Source organism: Pelodiscus sinensis, chromosome 3 (assembly GCF_052426305.1).
Source record: "Pelodiscus sinensis isolate ZL-2025 chromosome 3, ASM5242630v1, whole genome shotgun sequence".
Classification (NCBI taxonomy): Eukaryota; Metazoa; Chordata; order Testudines; family Trionychidae; genus Pelodiscus; species Pelodiscus sinensis.
This window is the reverse complement of record NC_143054.1, coordinates 148,460,719-148,485,611: the sequence shown is the minus strand read 5'-3', so window position 1 is coordinate 148,485,611 and position 24,893 is coordinate 148,460,719. Positions and strand designations below refer to the sequence as shown.

Here is a 24,893-nt window from a genome sequence, read left to right as displayed (position 1 = left end):
TTTTTCCTCTCTTTTGTAACTAAGTTTTGTTCCCATGGGAAAATTCTCCATGAGTTTATTAATTGGTGGCTCTTACCATCTAGCCAATCCAACTATGCTTGTAACAGTATTATTATAATAAAAGTTATTTCTTTTTTTATTAACTTGGTATTGGTTCAGTTCTGTGTCCTGGAAAATCTGTCTGTGGGCTCTGCATGCCTCTTACTAGGGGATAGCACCCTGTAGCAGTGTGAATAGGAAGGGGACCTTGGGGACCTGGATCTGCGATGAGAGCAGCAGGGAGATGGCGATTGATATCATCTGTGATAGCGGTGTCGTGATGGGGAAACGCTGTATCTGGATCGATGGTAGCGAGGTGGAGTCGGTGACTCCGGGGAAAAAGCTGTCGGTCCTGGGCTTATTGGTGGATGACCACTCATGGCTGCATCAAAGGTGTCAGTGGAGATCTTGTGGGAGTATGATGGTGTAAGAGAGCATCTGAGCGGTATTGTGAGCTGTATACGACGGTACCGCTGGATGAGGCATTGGTGCCGATGACAGGATTCGTGCCAGTGCCGTCGGTCCCTGGATTGAAGCTTCAGTGGGGTCCGTTAGCTCCCTCGGTGCCAGCATCGGTGCCGAGGGGCTGGGCACTGGGCGCACCATTGTTGTTTCTCTCGGTGCACTGTGCGCCCAGGGTAGGGCCAGCCCAGATCATTCAGCGGGCGCACATAAATGTCCCGGTGGGCGCCATGGCGCCCGTAGGCACTGCATTGGGGACCACTGTCCCAAAGACATAGCGGCATTTATAGTCTTTGTCCTGTGTCTGAGTCTTGTGCTGCAGGTTTTTGGCCCTTTGGTTCGCAGCATCAACCACCAAGGAGTTAGGCTGAGGGTGTAAGTACAGGCATTCCATACTCTCTGATGGGACAAAATACTTTCTATCGGCCCTTTTGTTGTTGGGGGGAGGGGAGCATGGCTGAGGTTTGCCATACTTTGTCGGCTGCCTCAAGAATAGCTTTGTCTAGAGGCAGTGCAATTTTGGATTTTGCAGAGGGCTACAAGTTCTTTAAGAGCTTGTGGTGTTTTTCCTGCACCTCTCATAAGACTACCTCCTGATAGCTACTCTCTTAAATAGCTCCTGGAACGGTTTATGGTCATAACTAGGTGCTGGATCATTCAGGATAACCGCTTCTTTGGGCACGGAGGAGGAGTTATCATTGGTGGTATGTCTGATTGCTGAACCGTTGGTTCATCCTCAATTTGCCCTTCCTCTAGATCCGTGCCCTCGGATGGGGAACATGGTGAGCCTGAATGTATAGAGGTCACAGACCTCTATGTAGGTGTAGGAGGGGCAGTGGAGGTATGACGCGGTGTCCCATAGCGATTAGAGGGACCATAAGCTATGGTGTCTAGTGCCATTCTGGATGCTAGGGAGGATATAATAATGAGGTAAGCCGTATGCCCCATAAGGTGCATATGTTCTCATGGGGGAGGAATGTTGAGAGGAGAAGCTACTCCTTGTATCCCCTTGGTAGGCACTAATTTAAGACCAGGCGGGTGAACATGGTGAGCCCCTTATCGGTAATGGGGAGCAAGAGTGGTGCCATATTGAAGGCCGAACAGAGGGCCCAGTGTCAGTGGTGCCTGTGTTTTGTGCACTGGGGAATGGCTGCGGGATGATGCCCTGAGAGCCGTTGCTGAGTCCGCCAGTACATGAGGTGGTAGCATGGGCACGGTCGTGACCCTGGGAGATGTGGTTTTAGCGTGAGGTACTGGAGGGCAGCTGGGACTAGCCCTGTCACCTCCCGGAACCTGTGGTGGAGATTGCATAGGGGGTTCACATTGTGCCAGGGATACTGATTGTGATCGAGACACCCCAGGTGTCCTTGATGCCATTGTTGCCTCTGTTATATCAGGGCCCTTAGTAGGTGCCCTTTTTGATGTATGGGCTGGTGATTTGACCGCTTGTTTAGAGCGCGCCCTTGAGCCTGTCATAAAGGAGTCTCAAGCTTTCCCCATGCCCGAGGTGCCTGGTTCATCACCTTCACTGATTCTTGGGGGGAGAGACTGGGCTGGGAAGGGTCTGATTTCTGACCGTGCCTTCTGAGGTAAAAGGCTGGAGGGATTGCTCTGAGAGGATTTTACACTCAAGCCCTTATTGCCCCCTTTATAACTATGGGGGTCAAGGGCTTTGTCAACAGACAGCGTGTGGGCTGTAAGCTCTCTTTCCTTGCAAGCCCTCGCTGTCAGGCTGCAGCAAGGGACTCATTTTTGTTGTATGTGTGTGGCCTCCAAACAGCGCATACATTCGCTGTGGGCATCAGAGGCTAGCATAGGCGCCCAGCATCTTCCACATTTCTTGTCCTTAGGCAGGACTGACATGTCTCCCCAAGGCTGAGTATACCACCCAAGTTGTATAAACCAGTGTTTCCCAATGTTAGTTGGCCACAGAACCCTTTTAAACTCAAAAGAATTTTGCGGATCCCCTAATAACAGTCTGATATATGTAGTGTTTGAAGTACTCGCTTTTTTCTTTAAAGTTCCTTCTTTTAGCCAATGATCCATGGGACATTTTGGTATCAATAATTTAATTCTATGTGTTGATACTATTCACTTGCCATATTGTTGCTATGTATTGTAGATATGTAGATTAATCTATCAGTCAATTTATATTTGTCATGGTTAAATTTTTAAAAATAAGAAATCATACGATTATACTGAAGTAAATTATTCGCAAGAGCACTGCCTGCGCACTCCCATACAAGCAACTGGTTTGACAGCAGAAGCTTCAACTTTGTCCAGTATGATGCTAGTATATTCATATTCAGTCACCCACGTGATCCGCACTCCTTGAGAGTGAGTACAGGGATTTACGGTGGTACATAACAGGCGATCGTACCAGACTGACTGACTGCATGCACAGCGCTGAGTAGTGACCTCATCGTCCCCACTTTCTGGCTAAGCTGGCATTCCACAGGGACACTTATTGTGGAAAACACAAATGAAAATTGTTTTCAATAAAATTCATAAATGCTTAAAATAGTTTTTAAGATCATAAAATGTTGTTATAATGGAATTTTCTCATGGAACCCTTATTTTCACTTCACAAAACCCTGAGGTTCCGCAGAGCACCATCTGGGAAATACTAGTGTAAACCAAGCTGCCTGGATGGGTTATTAATTGGTTTATTTGTTAGGGGTTTTTTTTGATTGTTTGTTTCAGGTTGACTCGGCTTCTGTGGCTTGTCCCTGTGGAGCAGAGAGAGCTGCTAGCAGCCTTTTTGTTTGAATAAAGAGGAGTCTATCTAAAGTACTCAATTGTTTCTCTTTGACTATCTAGTACTCAATTGGCTGTCAATTGCTTCTCTTTGATATCCAGAGCACACTGAGGAGGAGAGGGTTGAGCTCTTTCCCTAGCCCAGGGCAGCAAAGAAGGAACTGAGAGAAAAGCAGGTTCCCACCTGCTACTTCAAAGGTGGGAATGTTGCTCTGCTCACATATGTGCAGCCTGCCTGATCACTGCTTGAAAGTCTCCCATCTGTGGCACCAGGAGAAGCCCAACATCAACAGTGGAACACCCACAGGGACATCACTGGAAGAAGAACCTATATTTTCTAATCTCCAGTGTCCTTCTCTACGCCCCAATTCAGGACAGCACAAGATGCATGTACCATATGATAATTCTACACGTGAAATGCCTAAGTCAGATGACCTTAATATTGTTGCAAAGTACACTGCAGCCTCTCCCTCTGAAACAAAGGGACCAGTAAGAGTGATTAGAAGTCTGAATCTATATATAGCAAGTGTACGCACTAGTAGTGAATACATAGGTGATCTGTGCCAAGGAAAGAATCTTTTCTGCTTCTGTTTCAGAATAAAAATGTTCTAGGGTAATAAAAATATGACCTGAATATTTTATTTGTAAATTTGTTACCAAGCTTGTGACACATGTCATAAACACACGTGAGAAGGCTTGAGTCTCAAACTTTTTGAGAAAGCAACACATTGAAGGTATGACTGTTAAAAAAAGATTCATTTTGGTAAATCTACTATTCACAAAAAGTCATCATGGTCTTTAGAACAAGTAAGATCACTACTAAGAAAGATATATACAGAAACCCCTAATTTTTCAAGCCGATGATCTACTAGAACTCTGCTTTATTTAAGCTACTAGGGACATTAAAGACATCTGAAATTAACAATGTGCTCTGCATGCAGCTCTGGGATGTATTTGATATGCTGAAATACAATAATGTCATTTCACTTCAGCTCATCAGCAGCAACATGTATGTAAGCTCTCATACAACATTGCACCTTGGCTATTACTTTAGGATCTCAAGAGGAAGATACGGGTATTAATAAAAAGTTAGCAGTAACTCTTTATTTTGCCAATTATAAAGGACACTGATTGTCTCACAGCACAAGAGTTGGAACTTGTCACAAATGGTGCCCTTTTCCCTGAGTTTCCTTTGTGTTTTGCTAGGCGTGATGACCAGCTGGCATGATAGATTTACAAGTCCTTGCTCAGCACTTTTTCCATTACAAGGCAGAGTTTAGGAAATCAAGGAGTTCTGCACGGTTTCGGTCTCTCTGTAGATAAGAAAAGCAGTTCTTACAAATCACAAATTTGTCCAGTAAACAATATTATTAGTTAAGTATTAAGCTTGGAAGTGTACATTTATTACATGGAAAATTAAAGGACCATTCAAGGGAGACAGATAGTCAGCAAAAAGAAGTAGCTTTGTCACAGATTTAAACAGTGCTGTACTCAATGGGCCCAACAATCCATTGTTTTGCATTTTGTGTAGTAATTTACACCTGTGTAAAATGGATGTCAACTGCTACCAAACCCAGAGCCTGGGTATCATATATTGCTATATTGCACGAATATGTATGGCTATACTGGGTGCAGTGGAGAATCAGGCCAGATATGCAGCCTCAGGCTGCCTACTCAGGGAGGTCCCTTATATGGGTTTCATCTTATTGGGTGATGTTTACCAGTTACCAATTAACCGGTGGCACAGCTAGGCTGGAGCAATCCCCTGCCTGACGTGGACGGGGTGGGAGATGGGCTGCTCCAGCCCCACTAAGACTGTAGTGTTGTGAGAGGTGGGTCCTCCAACCTGGCCCAGTCCAGGTGGAGCAGCCCCCCATACTAAAAGTGGTGGGCCCTTCAGCACAGCCAGAATAGTCCCCTGCCCGCAGGCACAGCTGGACTGGAGCAGCCTATTGTGTCATGGCCAGAGGGCACTTCAGCCTGGCTGGCCCCATGCCCACCCTCGTGTAAGCAGTTAACTGATTAATGGGATTTTACATCCCTACCCTTTTCATGCCTAATTATCAGATAAATCCATGTACATATCATAAAATTATTTCATGACCAAGGGACTAAAGTCTCTATGATGCCCCATAACTACATTAAAAACTGCACTCAACTTAAAACGCTTAGTAATTAAGTTATCAACACAATGCAACTGTTCTGGGAAAATATAATAATACTCTGTCGTTCCTCTTTGGGACATACAGACCATTATCAGCAATCTGAAGAAGTGGGTTGTGCCTACGAAAGCTCATGATACCGTCTATATTTTTTGTTGGTCTCAAAGGTGCTACAGGACCACTTGTTTTTTAAGGTTATTTTCCCTCCAGGAAATTACCTCTTTATCCTTTTTACTCTTCTTTATTTTCATCTTAATTTTTTTTCCTGTTATCATACTGTAGTTTTTTTCAGTCTTCTTTTTGTCTTTAAGGTACTAAAACGAGATCATACATTGTGATTCAGGATACATTTCAAAGAACAAAAAATACACCCATGTGCAAATTTTATCATGCAAGGAACAGACACTAAATTCCCTGTCCTGAGAAGCTAGGGATGGTGTGGCCAACTGTATTCCATTTCTTGGTGGGCATTTTATATCATAAACCATTGGCAAGGGGAGAAGTGGGAGTGTAACCAAGCATCCTGAAACAAATACTAGCTCATGTACCTTGGAAAGCTGGACAGGTCCTGATTTCTCTCTTTTTTTTTTCCTTTCTTTCCTTTTCTTCAGTTTGTTCTCTTTTTTCCTCTTCTACAAGACAAGACATGTATTCTCATAGTAGCAAAAGAGAAAAAAAAACCTAACTCAAATGTATATATGAACTCACAAACTGGCTGCTGTCCTGGAAGCCACTTTTATATAGCTCCTGGAAACTGGGCCAATTCTTGGAGATGTGTTAATTGGGGTAGGGGCAGCAAAGAGGTTGATGCTTAATAAGGCCTAGTGACTCCCATGATTCCAGAAAACAAAAGCAGTGGTGAGTCCCCTGACCCCATTTCTGGGGTGTCTAGTCCACCTTGCCTCACTAAATATCTGAAATCTCTGAGCAGAACGGGATAGAAGCAAAAAGTATAAAGAGAGTAACAAATGCAGATTACATTATTATCTCAAAACTACTTATATTTCTTGATGCATATCACAAGCTTATTATGCTTAAACAGAATTTAGGAAACTCAGTCTGTTCCACATTATTTTCAAAAAGCTATCATTTGTTTCTGGTGTTCATGAACATTAGGTGGAATCAAACCTAATAAATTTCTAAAAATAAAAGTGAGTTCATTCCCTTTAGGATGGTTCTGCAAAACGGAGCTGAAATGTAGACCTGATGCCATTCACAAACCCCTTATGGCATTTATACTGCAGCAAAGTCAGTATAGTAAAATTAGATGCTGTTTTCTAGAACACTAGTTGCAGGAGGTCCCCAAGGTGTTTAACAAGAAGTTTCATACCAGTGGTGCAAAGACTGCGTAGACAGATGCAGCAGCTCAGTAACATAACTCATACCAGGTTCACAAATTCCTCTTAAAGAGTTGCCCTCAATTCTACTTAACACAGTCCGATTTATTTCTGTCAGTAAATATTTACCTTTTTGTTGCGTTTTTCTTTTTTCCTTTTCTTTGATTTAGACTTGGGAGAATCTAGGGGAAAAAAGCCTGTAATTTTAGCATTTTAAAATTATCATTTTACAGATAAAAGACTGAAATGAGTACAGTAGGAAAGAGAGTTTTGCAACTATGAGTAATAAAAGAATACTTAAGTCTAGTTAAAAAATATGAACTTTGATACAAAATGACACAGAACTCAGGGGCTACGTCTACACTGCCCTCTCTTGTGAAAGAAAATATGCAAATGAGGCAAAACGGTGAATTATCGCCGTGCCTCATTTGCATACTTAATGAGCTACCATTTTTGCACAAGGAGCTTTTGCGCAAAATGGCGGCTCATTAAGTATGCAAATGAGGTGCAGAGATAGTCACCTCTGCCTCATTTGCATATTTTCTTGCACAAGAGAGGGCAGTGTAGACGTAGCCTAATTTAGTATGCTGCCACCACATGGTAGAATACTGACATTACAAAGCCGTAATTCACCACCAGTGATATTTATATATAAACATTTTTCTCCTGTGGGACGACAAAGTGACATCATCACATTATCTGAATCCTCATGATACTGCCACCTGCGTCCTTCCTCAGCCATTTGTTGTGGCCAGCCTTGGTGCTGTCCCCTCCGGTGCCTGCTTCATGTCCCAGGGGCTGCACTGCCAGGGAGGAGCTGCAGGGCTGGGTCCTCTTTGCCATATGAACCCGCCCCCAAGCTGCCCCATGTTGCTTCTTCTGTTCGAGCCCAACCCCCCACTCCCAGGCTGTGTCAAGTCCCCTCTACCATATGAGCCCGACACCCCACTCATGGGCTGCACTGGATCCTCTCTGCCATCTGAGCTCGCCTCCTTGCCCCCAGGCCATGCCAGGTCCCCTCCCTCCTGGCCAGACACCAACCCCCAGCCTGCTCCTGCTCCCTTCCCCCTGGCCAAACACCCTGCCCGCTGCTCCCTGGCCAGACACCTTTCCCCAGAAAGAAGGGGATTGGCAAGAGTAGCAAGCAGGGGATGCATCCCCCTCGTTTCAAATAATCAATATCGCTTTCTGCAACTAGTGTCACAGATTATGAACCTAGCCAACATAGACCAGTGCGTCTCAAGTGATGGGTATGTGACTCCCAGTGGAGTCACAAAATGCAATTACAGGGGTCTTGAGCCATGGAAAAAATTATTAAAATGTAAAGCAAAGAAAACCTTGCTTTCACACATCTCCCCTCCCTTCTTCAAAGTCCAGTATTCCATCAACCGCTCAACACCCAAACTTATTGGTCTTAATGGTCCTAGTCTTATCAATGATACATTTTTACTTTTAGTATTTATAGGAGAGTAATCAAAAGTGTTTGACTTTGAATAAGGGGTTGCCAACCTGATAGCCTAGGGAGCAGATTATATGAACTAAAACTAAACAATGAGTCTAGAACATCTTCAGACAGACATACAAAAAGGCTATACTAGAAGAACGTTTTAAAAATTGCTGTGTAAAACACTGAAAAGTTAAGAAACACCCATTTTTATGTTGTCCATGCACTCTTAAGTGACCCCCTATGCAGCATGATACAGTTTTTAATTATACAATCACATTTTTTCCATGGGACTTCTGAATCATCCAGTGCACAGGATGGATGGTGATCAATAAATGAGCAGTGATTTACTATTTTGTTTTATCTTTGTTCAACATGTGGCCCCAGGCCTTATTTACTCAATGTTATTCAAATCTTGCTCTGAAGAAAGAATTTATTTCCTCATGGATTTTCCTATGGCACTGACTGCTACAGTATCTAGTGCTTTACAAACACTAAGGGCTCGTCTACACTGGCCCCTTTTCCGGAAGGAGCATATAAATTTCACCAGTCGTCGTAGGGAAATCCGCGGGGGATTTAAATATCCCCCGCGGCATTTAAATAAAAATGTCCGCCGCTTTTTTCCGGCTTTTAAAAAAGCCGGAAAAGAGCGTCTACACTGGCCCCGATCCTCCGGAAAAAGCGCCCTTTTCCGGAGGGTCTTATTCCTACTTCAAAGACCTACTTCAATAAGACCCTCCGGAAAAGGGCGCTTTTTCCGGAGGATCGGGGCCAGTGTAGACGCTCTTTTCCGGCTTTTTTAAAAGCCGGAAAAAAGCGGCAGACATTTTTATTTAAATGCCGCGGGGGATATTTAAATCCCCCGCGGATTTCCCTACGACGACTGGTGAAATTTACATGCTCCTTCCGGAAAAGGGGCCAGTGTAGACGTAGCCTAATAGTTTAGCATCCCTGTGGAATGAGAGGATGTTAGTATCCCTATTTTACCTATGACAACAGCTTCATGAGCTTGAAGGGTGGTTTCCTCAATGTGCTGAGAACTAGACTGATGTACCAAGGTGGAGTAGGCTCTCCATTGTGAGGAAAAAACGTTGGTTAAAGTTGAACATTGAAGTAATAGGACATGTGAACAGGAAAGAGAAAAGTCCCCTAAATAGGAAAGAGAAAATCTGTAATAGTAGCCAGATGGACTTGGATAGAGCTCAGAGACAAACCCAGGATTTTTGAACTTGGTGAGTGAGGTGTGACTCACAGGGCCGCACCACGAATGCAACTGCTTCCACTTTTGCAGGTAAGTCTTTCTTGTGGAGGATTTTCTACTATTCAAACAGCACATTCTGTACTTTGAAAAAAATCTGTTACTCCTAAGGGCCATTGGAAAGCTTAGTGTTGAAATATAGACTGGGATGAGTGTTGTGCCCAATACTTGGATCAGTAGGTCTTCTGTGAGAAGCAAGCAAAGAAGTAGTCACAGAGACAGGCAGATAAGGGCAAGGAACCCCACTTTTCCTGCTTACATTGTGCTTTCTTTTTCTTGTGACCTTAAAGCAAAATGGTATTGGGGCAGGTACTGAATAGAGTTAAAGGCAGATGGGTGAGTTGAGGGAGGCATTTCCTAAAGAGTTGTGCCTGTGTCCTCCACTTGAGCAGAATAGTTGAATGGTGCTAGAAAGAGGTCTATCTCTGGGAAGTCCCAGGTGAGAAAAATCTTTTGGTGGATAGGATCACTCAGTTCCCATTCATGGTCCTGGCAAAAGTGTCAGTGTGTTTACCATGGTGTTCTGCAAACTGGCGGATATGCTGCTGCTATGTCAATTTTGGGTGTTATGCTCCAGTTCCAAAGTTTTTATTGCCTCTGTGCAAAAGGACTGGTATCTTGCTCAAGGTTCAGATAACATATAGTCACTCTATTGTCCATCATGACTCTGCTCAAGCAAACCTTGATCTTGGGTAAAACGTGGATGCGTGCACACCAAACTGATTGATGGAAAGGGAAGACTCCTGAGGAGTCCATCTGTCTTGTTCCATGAGCTCCTGAAAATGAGCTCCCCAGCCTATTAGAGAGGCATCTGTGGTGACGGCCTTTGTCGATGGTGAACAAAAAAATGGGACTACATGCCAACAGTGTGGAGATCCTTTCACCAACTGAGAGAGTTGAGAACTCTGAGGGATAGACATCTGCTGAGACAGGTTGTGCTTGTTGGCGTGTGGATGATTCTGGGCTAGTGATCAGGAGGACAGCCTGGCATGAGATGTTATGAATCTAAAAGTTGCCATTTGGTCCAGAAGCTGCAGGCAGGTTTCTGCTATGGTTTATTGGGGACAGGTATGTGATATTTATTACAGTTTGTGACACTTAACACTACATGTAAAAAAATAGAGACAATGGATTTCAGGAAGGCAGACTTTAGTAAATTCAGGGAGCTGGTAGGTAGTGTCCCATGGGAAGCAAGACAAGAGGAAAAACAACTGAAGACAGTAAGTCAAAGGGACATGCTAAGGGCCCAAGAGCAAACTATTCCACTGTGTATGACAGACAGGAAGTATGGCAAGAGACCATCTTGGCTTAACTAGAAGATCTTAAACGATCCAAAAATAAAAAAGGAGTCTCATAAAAAGTGGAAACAAGGTCAAAGTACAAAGGATGAATATAAGCAAACAACAGAAGAATATAGGAACAAAATTTGAAAGGCAAAGCACAAAATGAGCTCAATCTAGAGACATAAAGCGTAACAAGAAAACATTATACAAATATATTAGAAACAAGAGAAAGACCAAGGACAGGTTGGCCCATTGAAGAGGGAAAAACAATAAGCCAAAACATGGAAATGGCACGCTTTTAATGACTTCTTTGTTTCGGTTTTCGCCAAGGTTGGTGGTGACTGGATGCCTCACATCATGAATATTGGTGAAAATGGGGTAGATTCAGAAGTTAAAAATTACTTAGACAAGTTAGATGTCTTCATTTACCAGGGTCTGATGAAATGCATTAGAATACTCAAGGAACAGATTGAGGTGGTATCTGAGCCATTATCTATCATCTTTGAAAAGTCATGGAAAACAGGAGAGATTCCAGAAGACTGGAAAAGAGCAAATATAGAGCTCATCTATAAAAAGAGAAATAAGGATAACCCAGGGGGAAACTATAGGCCAATCAGCTTAACTTCAGTATCAGGAAAGGTAATGGAACAAATAATTAAGGAATCCATCTGCAAACATCTAGAAGATAAGGTGATAAGCAGCAGTCAGCATTGATTTGTAAAGAACAAATCATGTCAAACCAATCTGATAGTTTCTTTAATAGGATAACAAGCCTTATGGATAAAAGAGAAGTGGTAGATGTGGTATATCTAGACTTTAGTAAGGCATTTGATATGGTCTCACATGACCTTCTTATCAATAAACTAGGGAAATGCAACCTAGGTGGGTCTACTATAAGGTGAGTGCATAACTGGTTGGATAACCATTTCCAGAGAGTTCATAGTCAGAATGAAAGGGTGTAACAAGTGGGGTTCTGCAAGGATCAGTTCTGGAACTGGTTCTGTTCAATATCTACATCAATTATTTAGACGATGGCATAAAGAATATGCTTATTAAAGTTTGCAGCCGATACCAAGCTGGGAAGGGTTGCAAGTGCTTTGTAGGATAGGGCCATAATTCAAAATGATCTAGACAAACTAGATAAATCGTCTGAGGTAAACAGGATGAAGTTTAATAAGAACAAATGCAAAGTACTCCACTTAGAAGGAACAATCAGTTTCACACATACAAAATAGGAAGTGACTATCTACGCAGGAATACTGCAGAAAGGGATCTAGGGGTCAGAGTGGACGACAAGCTAAATATGAGTCAACAGTGTGACACTGTTGCAAAAAAAGCAAACATGATTCTGGGATGCATTAACAGGAGCATTGTGAAGAGGACACGAGAAGTCATTTTTCCGCTCTACTCTGTGCTGATTAGGCCTCAGTTGGAGTATTGTGTCCAGTTCTGGGCACCAAATTTAAGAAAGATGTGGAGAAATTGGAGAAGGTCCAGAGAAGAGTAACAAGAATAATTAAAGGTCTAGAGAACATGAGCTATAGGGAAGACTGGAAGAACTGGGTTTGTTTAGTTTTGAAAAAAGAAGACAGAAGGGACATGACAGTAACTTTCTACTATCTAAAAGGGTGTTACAAGGAGAAGGGAGAAAAAAAATTCTGCTTGACCTCTGAGGATAGGACAAGAAACAATGGGCTTAAATTTTAGCAAGGGAGGTTTAGGTTGGACATTAGGGAAAACTTCCTATCAGGGTGGTTAAACACTGGAATAAATTGCCTAGAAATGTTGTGGAATCTCCACCATTGGAAATATTTAAGAGATTAGACAATCAATCAAGGATGATCTAGATGGTGCTTGGTCCAGTCGTGAAGGCAAAGGGACTGGTCTTGATAACCTCTCAAGGTCCCTTCCAGTTCTAGTATTCTATGCTCCTAAAAAACCTACTATTGTAGTCTTGTGTGCAAATTCAACACTTTATTTCAAACATATAGTTACATAAAGTACAAACCAGACAAGATGCCTGCAGCAATCAAAACATGCAACACAACAACAAAACTCAGCACCAAAACAGATGAAGATACTTCTAAATGACATGAACAGGTATTTCTGGGGATCCTCTTTTCTTTCTGATGGATTTTATATGTGCATGCCACAACTGGACAGAAGTAGATAAATACACGTTATATTTGTCTCTTCAATACACTGCCTTGACTGAGTTTTGCACTTATAACATGACATCTTATTAAATTTGGGCTCCAGTATACCCATTAGAGTTTTATTTTAAGTGGAACACTTTGTTTCCAGTATTTTGCTTGTAATCATTTGACTCTGTGCTTTGTTAAACCAATACTAACTTTCACTATAAACACATCTAAGCATTGTGCGTTGAGTGGATCTGGGCTGTATAGTGTAAATTGTAAGCTGTGGTGCCGCGTTCTTTTGGGCACCCAGTGGAACAGGGACTGGATGTTCACATGGGTCGGGGTTTGGAGTACGCCTACCAGAGAGTACCTGTCTACAGAGAGCAGGGCCCATGGAGGCCTGGAAGGCAGTGCTTGTGTTGCTAAAGACTTGGTGGTATTGGGGAACTGATCTCCAGCATACACAATGGTGCTCATGCTAAAGCCAGGTGACAGAGTAGATTGGCAGAGGCCCTGGAGGTTTTTCGCTTTCCTCTGTAGCATGGGGCACAGATCACAGCTGGAGGATTCTCTGCATCTTGGGGTCTTCGAACTATCTGAAGGCTTCAATATCTGAGATATAGGTGAGACGATTATTCTAGGAGGGGGTAGGTGAGATTCTGTGGCCTGCATTGTGCAGGGGGTCAGACTAGATCCGTGGTCCCCAACACGGCGCCCGCGGGGGCATTTCCATGCGCCCGCCAGGTGCTCGGGGCTGGCCTGGCCCGGGCGCGCGGCGCTGGGCGGGGAGGAGCACCGGCCCCGGGTGCGCGGCGCTGGGAGCGCCAGCCCCGGGCGCACGGCGCTGGGCGGGGGGAGCGCCGGCCCCGGGCACGCGGCGCTGGGCGGGGTACACCGGGCGCGCGGCGCATGGATCGCCGGCCCCGGGCATGCAGCTATGGGGCCCCCAGGCATGCGGCTATGGGGGGGCTGCCCCCGGGGCGCAAGTGTCCCCGCCCCCTAGCGCCCGACAACCTGGAAAGGTTGGGGACCACTAGACTAGATGATCAAAATGGTCCCTTCTGACCTTAAAGTCTATGAGTCCGAGACAGCAAAATGTCTCAGAACCCTGGATACTCTTAGAAACATTACAGAAGGGGCGTGTCAGTTACAGACATCTGAACATAGTCTACATTCATGCCCCACACTGAAACGTAACCACCTGGAACTCCTACTTCACATTAGCCCCCAATCAGCAACAAGTGAAAATTCCTAGTAAAAACAAAATGCTGATTTAGCACATAGCAGAGCTTCCTTACAAACACCTTATGTCCATGAACAGATGAGGCCAACTGCCAGTCACATGGACTCACAACACAAAGAGGCAGTCATCCTCTGCTGTAATGGATTCATAATTAAGGCAGATATGAAGCAAACACATTGGTTTTGTTTGAACAGCCATGTTTTTTTGGGACTCTGTTTACAGGCAGTCCAAGTGAAGCCTAATTATAAGCTGTGCTGTACTAAAAGGTACTTAAAACTGTTGCTTATGGAGACTAACCTACACTTGTAAGCATCAGTGAGTAACTAGTCTATATTTCATACTATTTAACTTTCTTCTTCATTCTACTGAGTCCATTTTGAATCACGTAAGATGTTGGAAGGAAGGAGAATAGAGGATACACTAAGGGAATGCTATGGGTTGTGCAGTGAATAGCACATCAAACTCCTGGCTTATATTTGAAACTCAATAGAACCATAAACCAGAAATCCCTCCCATCTGTATCTTGGCAGCAACAAACATGGCAGCAGAAACTTACTAGGTTCCAGCATTTGCTTTTATGCAGGTTCTGCAGGAGGCTGCTTCCCAGGGTCATCTTGGAACAGCTCCTTTGAAGAGAGACACACTTGTGCTCTAGCTGCTCTGGGGGCACAGCCTCTTTGGTTACTGGCCCAGCACATACTAGTCATTTCTTGACCTTCACCAAGCAGCACCTGTGGCTAGAAGTTATTAAAGTGCCACCAGTTGCTCAACAGGTTGTCACGCACCACTGTGGGCTTGGTGCTCATTACAGTTCCCAGTACAAGAGAGGCAGAAAGATCAGGAGCCATTAAAATCTGTGTGTGTGTATCTACACTACTGACTTTTGCTACATCAACTTAGGCTAGGTCTAGACTGCAACATTTTTGCAGAAAAAGCTATGCAAAATGCGCTCTACATTTTGTGTATCTTTTTTCTGCCCCTCTCCCCGGAAAAGCCTCCTCTTTCAGTGGAACCCTTATGCCTCATGAAATGCAAAAAGCAGAAGAGCAAACACGTTCCTTGGACACGGCAGGGTTTTTGTGGGATACGTTATCCCACAAAAACTCGTAGTCTAGACATACTCTTACAGTTGGCAGCATGTACATTCATCAGGAATGCATGTTTCAATATAGAGTACAGTGCACCTTCAGTAGGCATCCCAGTGTGCAAATCAACACTGTTCAGTGCATGGTCTTTTGGGAAACTCCAGAAATGCATGGAGAGGCAAAAACAAGTGGTGCAGAGGGTGACAAGGACTGCAGCATCAAGTTTCCATCATGCAGTTTTCTCCATCTCCTACTGCCATCTCCATCACATAATTTTCATATCTACCTTGAGAATCCCAAAAACTCACTTGGGACTTGTCTGTCATTTCTGAGAGATGCATGGAGCCTGCACAGCTTTACACAATTGTTATAAGTACTGCAAATACAGGAGGCACAATTTTCTGGTAGCTACAGAGCCACATGGAATGTGATGACTTCTTGGAGGACAGATTACTGGGGGGACATAGTGAGAACTAATTCAAGATTGTTGGTAGCACTTACAGAGTGGCTGTAAACAGCGGAGTGCTCTGTCTGGGCCCAAGAAACAAGCACAAACTGGTGTGACTCCATGATATTGAATATTTGAGATGACAAGCACTCGTGGCAAAACACTCAGATGCCTCATTCTTGGATCTGCATGCTGAACTTTCCCCAGCCTTCAACCCAGAGCCAACAAAATGAGAGCTGCACGGTCAGTGAGGAAGTGAGTGGTGATTGCACTGTGGAAACATTTTAGAGTTGGAAAATCCACAGTGGGAATGATGTCCATGCACACATGAATGACAATTAATTATTTTTTGACATGCAGGACTGACTCATGGCAACCCACAGGTCAGAATGGACAGATTGCCAGCAACAAGGCTTCTGCCAGCAACAAGGCTTCTGAACTATGGTGGACAGAGACAGACAACCCACATATCCCTATTCTGGTACCAGGCTACGTTGACACAGAGTACATCAACAGAACGGCCCATTTTTCTCTGTTTATGAAAATTCTGGTGAACCACTAAGGATGCTTCTCTAATGGAGCTGACCGGTCATGAAGATACATAACCCTTCATCATTAAAAACACAGGGCTGTTCAGAAAGCTACAAGCAAGGACATTCTTTCTGGACCAGTGGATTACTATTGGTGATATTGAACTCCCCCTTACTCATGAAGCCATACACCAGAAACCCTGAAAGTAGCACAACAGGCTCAGAAGGTGCAGCATGATCAACGTATGTGCCTTTGGCAGATGAAAGGGTTGCTGGTGTTGTTTCTTGGCAGGTTTGATGTCAATGAGGAAAATATTCTCATGTACATAGCAGCCTGCTGTGCTCTGAATAACATTTATGAAACAAAGGGGGAAAGTCTTCCAGGGTAGAGTGTTGTGATAGATTGCCTGGCACCCTTGATATCTTGCTGCTCAGAATCAGCTATCAGAGGAGCTCAACAGGTAACTACTTGAATCAGGGATTCTTTGAAGCACCATTTTGACAATGAGTTCCAGTAATGTCCATTCTTTGCAATGCATTCAGCTAGGCATTATTTACTTGCCACCTTAAATGACCCTTTCAATGATTGCTGCCTAAACATTAACTGTAGCCTGCAAATGTGCCAATTGACACTGTATAAGAATGTCAGCAGCAGCCAGTGTGTGTTGTACACAAAAAAGATTCATTTTCTTTCCAAATCTACATTTTTATTAAAACAACAAAACACAGATTTCCATTTCCTACAAGGGACATGACCCTGAGGAGTACTCCCTCAACTGGGGCTCTCACAGCTGGGTGCAAGTCCAGTTGTCATTATGAAACATGTTCCTAGGGGACTGCAAGGGGTACTGTGACAGGCTGGGAACATGCAAGGAATGTGTTTGGGAGCATGGGGACAGCATGGAATGCAGTTCTGTAGGGGCTACAGGGGAAGTTGAGCACGGATGTGCTCTGCTTGCACTGCAATCAAGGACCTCAGTATCTCTGTTTGGTCCTCCATCAGCTTTATCATCCGCTCCTGCCCCAGTCTCCTCTCCTGACTCTCCATTCTGAGTTTTTCATTGATAGTCTCTCTCCATGCTCTGCTCTCACTGTCTGCAGCATCAGTTGTCTGAAGCAATTCTCTAAACATGTCCTCTTTACTCCTCCTGGTTTGCCTCCTTAGCTGATGGAGATGCTCTGCTGATGCATAGGAAGTGGCCCTCCGGGGCACATCTGCAGGAGCAAAAGAAACAACAAAGAGGCAGTATTGTGAATGCACTCATAACAGTTACATACATCTTTGTTTCACCTTCCCTTGGCAAGCACACAGCACAGCGAGAGCCCACAACATTATGAGTTTGGTCTGGGATTGTGGCCAAAATGAACAAAGGGTCTGAGTAGTTTCCAAAGGGGGATCACTATAAGAGCCTATAGACACTATTCTGAATAGTGTCCTTCAAGGCATCTTGTTACAGTTATTCAAACTTTTCCATAGGCAGGGGTGATGAAAGCTGATCTCAATCCTGATGATAACCAAGGATGCAAGGGTGCATCTCCTGCATGCATGCGGCTTCAGACTGGTTCCGTATGCTGCTTGCCTGTGTGTTGCTTGATTCCTGGAGATGTAATTGCTGACTGGCATGACAAAGTTTCCTAAAGCGGGGAAGAAACAAGGCAGCTCTGCCAAGGAACCTTCAGCAGAGGATTACAGAGTACCTCCAGGAATGTCTCCTAGACATCCCGGTGTACATTAACAAACTTTTCCGCATGGCTCCCAATCATAGCTGCACAGGTACTGAGAAGTAGATGCAAAGAGTACCTAGTGTTAATTTCTATCCCTTATCCCACTTGTATCATGTAACAAAATAAGCAGAGCTCAATCTCCTGTCACCATGCAGTATTAAAGCAAAATGAGTACTTACCAGAGCTCACCTCTTCGGCATCAGACATGCCACAGCCGGAGTGCTGGGACTGGTTAGACCCCACTGGAGTCAAGAAAGAGGTCCTGGCTTGGCTCATCATGGCCACAGGATGATCCTGTCACATGCCCCACATCCTCCTCCAACTCCACTTCCTCATCCACCACTTTGTCCCTAGGGATGACTCTGTTGGCCTCTGCCTCCAGTCTCTTTGAAGTATCCAAGGGATTCTTGGTGGTGGAGGTGGAGTCGCTACAGAGGATGGAGTACAGCTGCTGGTACAAGAGGCATATTTTCGGTGCTGCACCAGATCGGTGAGTGGCCTCCCTTGCCTTCTGGTATGCCTGCCTTAGCTCCTTAATTGTTGCATGGCACCATTGCATGTTCCTTTTGCTTGTGGCATGCAGGAGAAGAACACAATCTGCCCATGGCTATTGAAGTTCCTACACCTGGGGTGGAACTGCAATTGCACAGCCTTCTTTCGCCACAAACCCAACCACTCCAGTGTTCTCCAGGCAGGAGCACATTTACTGCAGAAAGTTGGCATGGTCAGCTGTGCATTTACTACATGAGCTGTCCATTTTGAGCAAACAGGAACTTCAAATTCCTGGTGTTTAAAGGGGGAAGGCTGCATGCCTGGCATACCTGCAGGTCAGCAAACTTCAAACTGCTGACTAGAGTGGTCAGGAGACTCATTGTAGGACATCTCCTGGAGACCAATTAGGGCAGCATAAGCAAGCACAGCATTCTCACTAACTCTGCATTGAGTCGCAAAAAGCTATATGCATCTTGTAATAAAATTGCCATCACATCTGCGTAGCAGAAAAGTTAAACCAGTGGGAAGAGCATCACAATGTGTAAAACAGTGATTGTATACCACAAAATCTGCCTTTGATTGACAAAGCTGTGTAATTCAGGAAAGGCCTAACGGTGTGGTGACACTTTGGGGCAGGGAAGCTGAACAACAGTACTTTCAGTACATTTCTCTTTGTACATTCCAGAAAATGAAATTCAGGTTCTTCTGACACTCAAAGATCCTCTTGCAAAAGGAACCTAGTTGGTACCAACAAAGCATGGTACTGAGTGGCTGGTTAGTATAAAGCTAATGTTACTGGAATGGTACAGCTGGACAATCCATATGATCCTTTTGCCCATTACCTGCAGAAGCGGGTCATTGTCCGTATTTCTTCAAGGAGTGCCTGTGACTGAAGGACTTGGAGAAGGATATTAATTTCAGTGCCTTGTGGGGCTGTTAAGCTGAGTGCACCATGTTGCAGATGATCTTCAAGGATATAGGAACCTAAGCAATACTCATGCCAGATGCAGGACCTACTTGGTACCTCATTTAGGAGACAACTTTTGTCTCCTCTTAAGCTGTTTCAAGATCTCTCCTTTTTGGAGTCAGAGCTGTGAAAGTTGCCAAGGCACTCAGATTATCAGGAGGCCTGAAGTGGTAGCAGGTCTCAAGGAATGCTTCAGAAGGAAAAGATTGAGCCTGTTGTCCCTCTGTTTCCTAAACCTGCTCTTAAAACCAGTGCAGAACTTGCACTTAGATGGAAAGTGCAACTCAAACAGTTGGAATGTCAATAGTTAAGGCAAACAAGACTTATTACGGCTTCACAGCCTGAGATTTTGGGCATATCCCACAACAGAGAAGGTGAGAAGACCAAGAAAAGGCCAAGGTAAGGTGTAGAGGGAAGAGAACTCCCAAAAGCACACAAAATGTTTGGGAAATTAATAAAACAGAAAGAATAAGACAAATAAATCACCTGGTTAAAACTTGGAGACTAATGGATACCACACTGCTTTGTTTCTAGTTAGTGAGATGGAACTAAAATAGTGGCGGGGCCTGCCCTCATCTATATGTTCTCAGATTGGAGCACACGAACGTACATATTGCAGATGTGGACCCCACAGGCATTACTACCAAAGGTATCTGACTGAAAGCGCACACACTCAATGGAGCACCCAGAAGGATATCTACTTAAATAACATTTAGAAATCTGCTTAATTTTAATCATAAAGACAATAAATAGGGGAGGAGAGTAATATCCTTCCTGGGACCAAATTCCATTACTGAGACACAAGCTTTCAAGCCACAACTTCAATGATGAGTGTAATCCCACTGACTTCAGTGGGACTAGTCCTGAGACTAAACTGCACACCTTTAAGTTTTCCAGAATTAAAACCAAAATTCAAATTAAAACAAAAAACTTATAACTTTGGTCTGGACAGACAGGGAAAGTAGAAAACAAGTACAAATGTTTTGTTGTTTTAAAACATTTCAAATGTTCACAGTGTTATTTGAGATCTTATTGCACTCAAAGCAGCAAAAGAATTTTTTTTATACCTAATCTCATTTAAATTAAATCAACAGCACTTGCAGTATGAAGGAAGACCGAGTAACCACAGGAAGTGGTTACTTGTCTGAAGAAACAGACAGCAAAAACTGTGCACTAATCTGTACACAGTTATTTCCTGGTGAATAAATTTCAAATATATGTAGCAGCATTGTCAGAATGAGTATACACACACTCAAGTGCAGTAGCAGCAGCAACTTACCTCTGCCACTTGAGCTGCTTCTGCTGCTTGAAGAGGAAGATGATCTTGATGAAGAGCATGAGGACAATGTAGCAGTAGTATTAGCAGATGATGTTGATGAAATGGATGATGATCTGCTTCTGCTGCGTTTTCGCTTTCTCTTGTCTTTCCCTTAGAAGAATATAAGGTCTGGTTCATTAGGTTTCAAACAGTGACAACACACAAGCTAACAACTTAACCCCAGAAGACGCATATTTATAAAAAACTAAATTTTAAAGACAAGATTTGGTTAATCTGTTAAAAAAAACAAAACATCCGTCCTTGCCTTCTGTCATTTCTAACAATTTATCTAATGACAATGCCAACAAAGAAGTCAAACATTTTTACTCATGCATAGTGCAATTAAAGCTCTCTTATATGGCACTCAATTATATTTCTGATATCTCCCTATACAAATCTTCAACCTAGTAACCAGGACTAGAATACTGCCCAGCACATAATGCAATTGCATATTCTGCATTCTACTTTTATGCAAAAAGGTAGAAGATAACTAAGCAAGCAGACATCAGGGATTTATTCAAGAAAAGTAGTTTCCAAGTTATGTCATAAGGTCATTATAGATTCAGCCCAACGTCCTACACCTTCTACCTCTACAATGATAACTAATTTGATAATGACCTTGACGCATTTCAAGATCCTGAAGTGCCTTTGGAATCAAATAATTCAGTATAGGTTTAATGTTAAGTGATTGGGCGTTAGGGATGTGTCAGTATCCACGTTTAAATGGTCAACTGAGGAGCCTGGACTCATCAATTAACCTTCAGAGTTATGCGCAGGGCCTCTTCTCCCCTCTGCCGGCTGCCTCTGTATTAGCTTCTGAAAGTAGAGAGTAGGAAGAGGAGGGAGACATGCTGGAACTGGTATGTGCAGGGAGCTGGTGCCTCCCACCCCATCCCTGCATATAAATGTGAAACCACTGAAATTTTCATTAGTTACATGTTTACCAAAAACTCATGCACGTTAACATCCCTATTGGGTATATACTGGGCACTACGCAGTGATGTAAATGTCATAAGATATTGTATAGAAAAGTCAGCCTGTATACACCCAAGTGCTTCAAGAAACCAACTGCTGTGCAGTGCAATACTATTGGTGGATTGGAGAATACTAATTTATTTATGGTATTTTAATTCTTTGAAAATTGGTATTCCATTGGTAAATTATAACTCCCATTTAACCAGAATATTTGATTAACCGACACCCCCCCATTCCCACAACATGCTGAAGAGAGCTTGTATGTAGTGTATACAAATAATACAAGAGTCTCTCTGCAGCAGCAATGTAAAATCCTGTTTAATTGGTTAACCACTTAAACATTATGTTTAACCAGTTAACTCAAAAAAGGGCCCCCTCTCCCCACATTCGGAAGTTTAGCTGGAGCAGTCTCCAGCCCCTATTAGTTAACTGCAGTTTGATTTCATGACTCCCACCTCTGACTTTCATCTCTTCTTGTGATGTAGCACATGGTGTTCCACATTTCTCATCATGTCTGCCCTCCATATCTAGTGAAAAGAAACATATTGAATAATATCACCAAAAAGGCTTTCTTTGAAACATACACATTCAATGGTAGTTGAGATCAGAGAAAATTTCCATGATTAATTCTTATTATTTTGATTCGGGAGAAATAAATATTAAAGACTCTAAACTAGGATGAAACACAGTGTAGTGTCTAATCTTGCTATGCCAAAAAGAGGCAGTGTTACAGAATCATAGAACACTAGAACTGGAAGGGACCTTGAGAGGTCATCCTGCTCTCATGGCAGAATCAAGCACTGTAGATCATCCCTGACAGGTGTCTGTCTAATTTGCTCTTAAATATCTCCAGTGATGGAGATTCTACAGCCTCCCTAGGCAATATATTCCACTGTTTAACCACCCTGAAAGTTAGGAAGTTTTCCTGATGTCCAACCTAATCCTCTCTTGCTGCAATTTAAGCCCATCGCTTCTTGTCCTATCATCCAGTGCCAAGAAGAACAATTTTTTCCCCTCCTTCTTGTGACACCCTTTTAGATACTTGAAAAACCGCTAATCATGTCCCCTCTCAGTCTTCTCTTTTCTAAACTAAACAAGCCCAGTTCTTCCAGTCTTTCCTCATAGTTCATGTTTTCTAGTCCTTTAATCATTTTTGTTGCTTTCTGGCGTACCTTCTCCAATTTCTCCGCATCTTTTTTGAAATGTGGTGCCCAGAACTGGATACAATACTCCAGTTGAAGCCTAATCAGCACAGAGTTGAGCGGAAAAATGACTTCTCATGTCTTGTTCATAACACTTATTAATGCATCCAAGAATCATGTTTGCTTCTTTTGCAACAGTGTCACACTGTTGACTCAGGTTTAACTTTGTCATCCACGATGAGTCACGACCCCTAAATCGCTTTTAGCAGTACTCCTTCTTAGACAATCACTTCCCATTCTGTAACTGTGAAACATGCACAATGCCGACCAGTGGAACTGTTTTGGGTAGTGTAAGGGCCTGTTGCAGTCTGGCACTCATGATGAAATGAAGAAGCTCTTGGCCCTCTGCTGTGATCTGTTCGCGAAGCACTTTGCGGATAAGATCGCTCGCATCCAGTCGGATTTGGACTCTGGTTTTTATGTAAGTGGGGCACAGAATGTGTTGAGTGCACCACCCAGTCATTTTTCTCTGGATCAATTTCAGCTATTACAGACTGAGGATGTGGACAAGGCGCTTGGAGCAGTGCGACCGACCACATAGAATCATAGAATAATAGGACTGGAAGGGACCTCAAGAGGTCATCGAGTCCAGCCCCCTGCCCTCAAGGCAGGACTAAGCTCCACCTACACCATCCCTGACAGATGTCTATCTAACCTGTTCTTAAATATCTCCAGAGAGGGAGATTCCACCACCTCCCTTGGCAATTTATTCCAATATTTGACCACCCTGACAGTTAGGAATTTTTTCCTAATGTCCAATCTAAACCTCCCCTGCTGCACTTTAAGCACATTACTCCTTGTCCTGTCCTCAGAAACCAAAAGGAACAAATTTTCTCCTTCCTCCTTGTGACACCCTTTTAGATATTTGAAAACCACTATCATGTCCCCCCTTAATCTTCTTTTTTCCAAACTAAACAAGCCCAGTTCATGAAGCCTGGCTTCATAGGTCATGTTCTCTAGACCTTTAATCATTCTTGTCGCTCTTCTCTGTACCCTTTCCAATTTCTCCACATCTTTCTTGAAATGTGGCGCCCAGAACTGGACACAGTACTCCAGCTGAGGCCTAACTAGTGCAGAGTAGAGCGGCAGAATGACTTCACGAGTTTTGCTTACAACACACCTATTGATACAACCTAGAATCATATTTGCTTTTTTTGCAACAGCATCACACTGTTGACTCATATTCAACTTGTGGTCCACTATGACCCCTAGATCCCTTTCTGCCATGCTCCTTCCTAGACAGTCGCTTCCCATCTTGTATGTATGGAACTGATTGTTCCTTCCTAAGTGGATCACTTTGCATTTCTCTTTATTAAACCTCATCCTGTTTACCTCTGACCATTTCTCTAACTTGCTAACTTGAATTATGTCCCTATCCTCCAAAGAAGTCGCAACCCCGCCCAGTTTGGTATCATCTGCAAACTTAATAAGCGTACTCTCTATCCCAATATCTACATCATTGATGAAGATATTGAACAGTACGGGTCCCAAAACAGACCCTTGAGGAACTCCACTTGTTATCCCTTTCCAGCAGGATTTAGAACCGTTAACGACAACTCTCTGACTACGGTTATCCAGCCAATTATGCACCCACCTTATCGTGGCCCTATCTAAGTTATATTTGCCTAGTTTATCAATAAGAATATCATGCGAGACCGTATCAAATGCCTTACTAAAGTCTAGGTATATGACATCCACCGCTTCTCCCTTATCCACAAGGCTCGTTATCTTATCAAAGAAAGCTATCAGATTAGTTTGGCATGACTTGTTCTTCACAAACCCATGCTGGCTATTCCCTATCACTTTATTACCTTCCAAGTGTTTGCATATGATTTCCTTAATTACCTGCTCCATTATCTTCCCTGGGACAGACGTTAAACTGACCGGTCTATAGTTTCCTGGGTTGTTCTTATTCCCCTTTTTATAGATTGGCACAATATTTGCCCTTTTCCAGTCTTCTGGAATCTCCCCTGTCTGCCATGATTTTTCAAAGATCATAGCTAAAGGCTCAGATACCTCCTCTAT

The 24,893-nt window shown here is 43.4% G+C and overlaps 1 protein-coding gene and 1 pseudogene across 1 annotated transcript in view; both read right to left on the bottom strand.

Moving 5' to 3' along the window:
• Positions 1–4,122: 4,122 nt before the first annotated feature.
• Positions 4,123–24,893, bottom strand: part of LOC149525169 (uncharacterized) — a 39,302-nt gene continuing 18,531 nt past the window's right edge. The window contains exons 2-7 of the mRNA XM_089777434.1: positions 22,122–22,193; positions 20,653–20,802; positions 6,887–6,939; positions 5,969–6,052; positions 5,639–5,734; positions 4,123–4,571 (exon numbers count right to left, since the gene is read on the bottom strand). Of these exons, the coding sequence (XP_089633560.1) occupies positions 4,521–4,571; positions 5,639–5,734; positions 5,969–6,052; positions 6,887–6,939; positions 20,653–20,802; positions 22,122–22,191 (504 nt within the window). The 5' untranslated portion in view covers positions 22,192–22,193 and the 3' untranslated portion in view covers positions 4,123–4,520. The remainder of the gene's footprint in view (positions 4,572–5,638; positions 5,735–5,968; positions 6,053–6,886; positions 6,940–20,652; positions 20,803–22,121; positions 22,194–24,893) is intronic.
• Positions 17,411–20,646, bottom strand: LOC149525170 (uncharacterized; annotated as a pseudogene).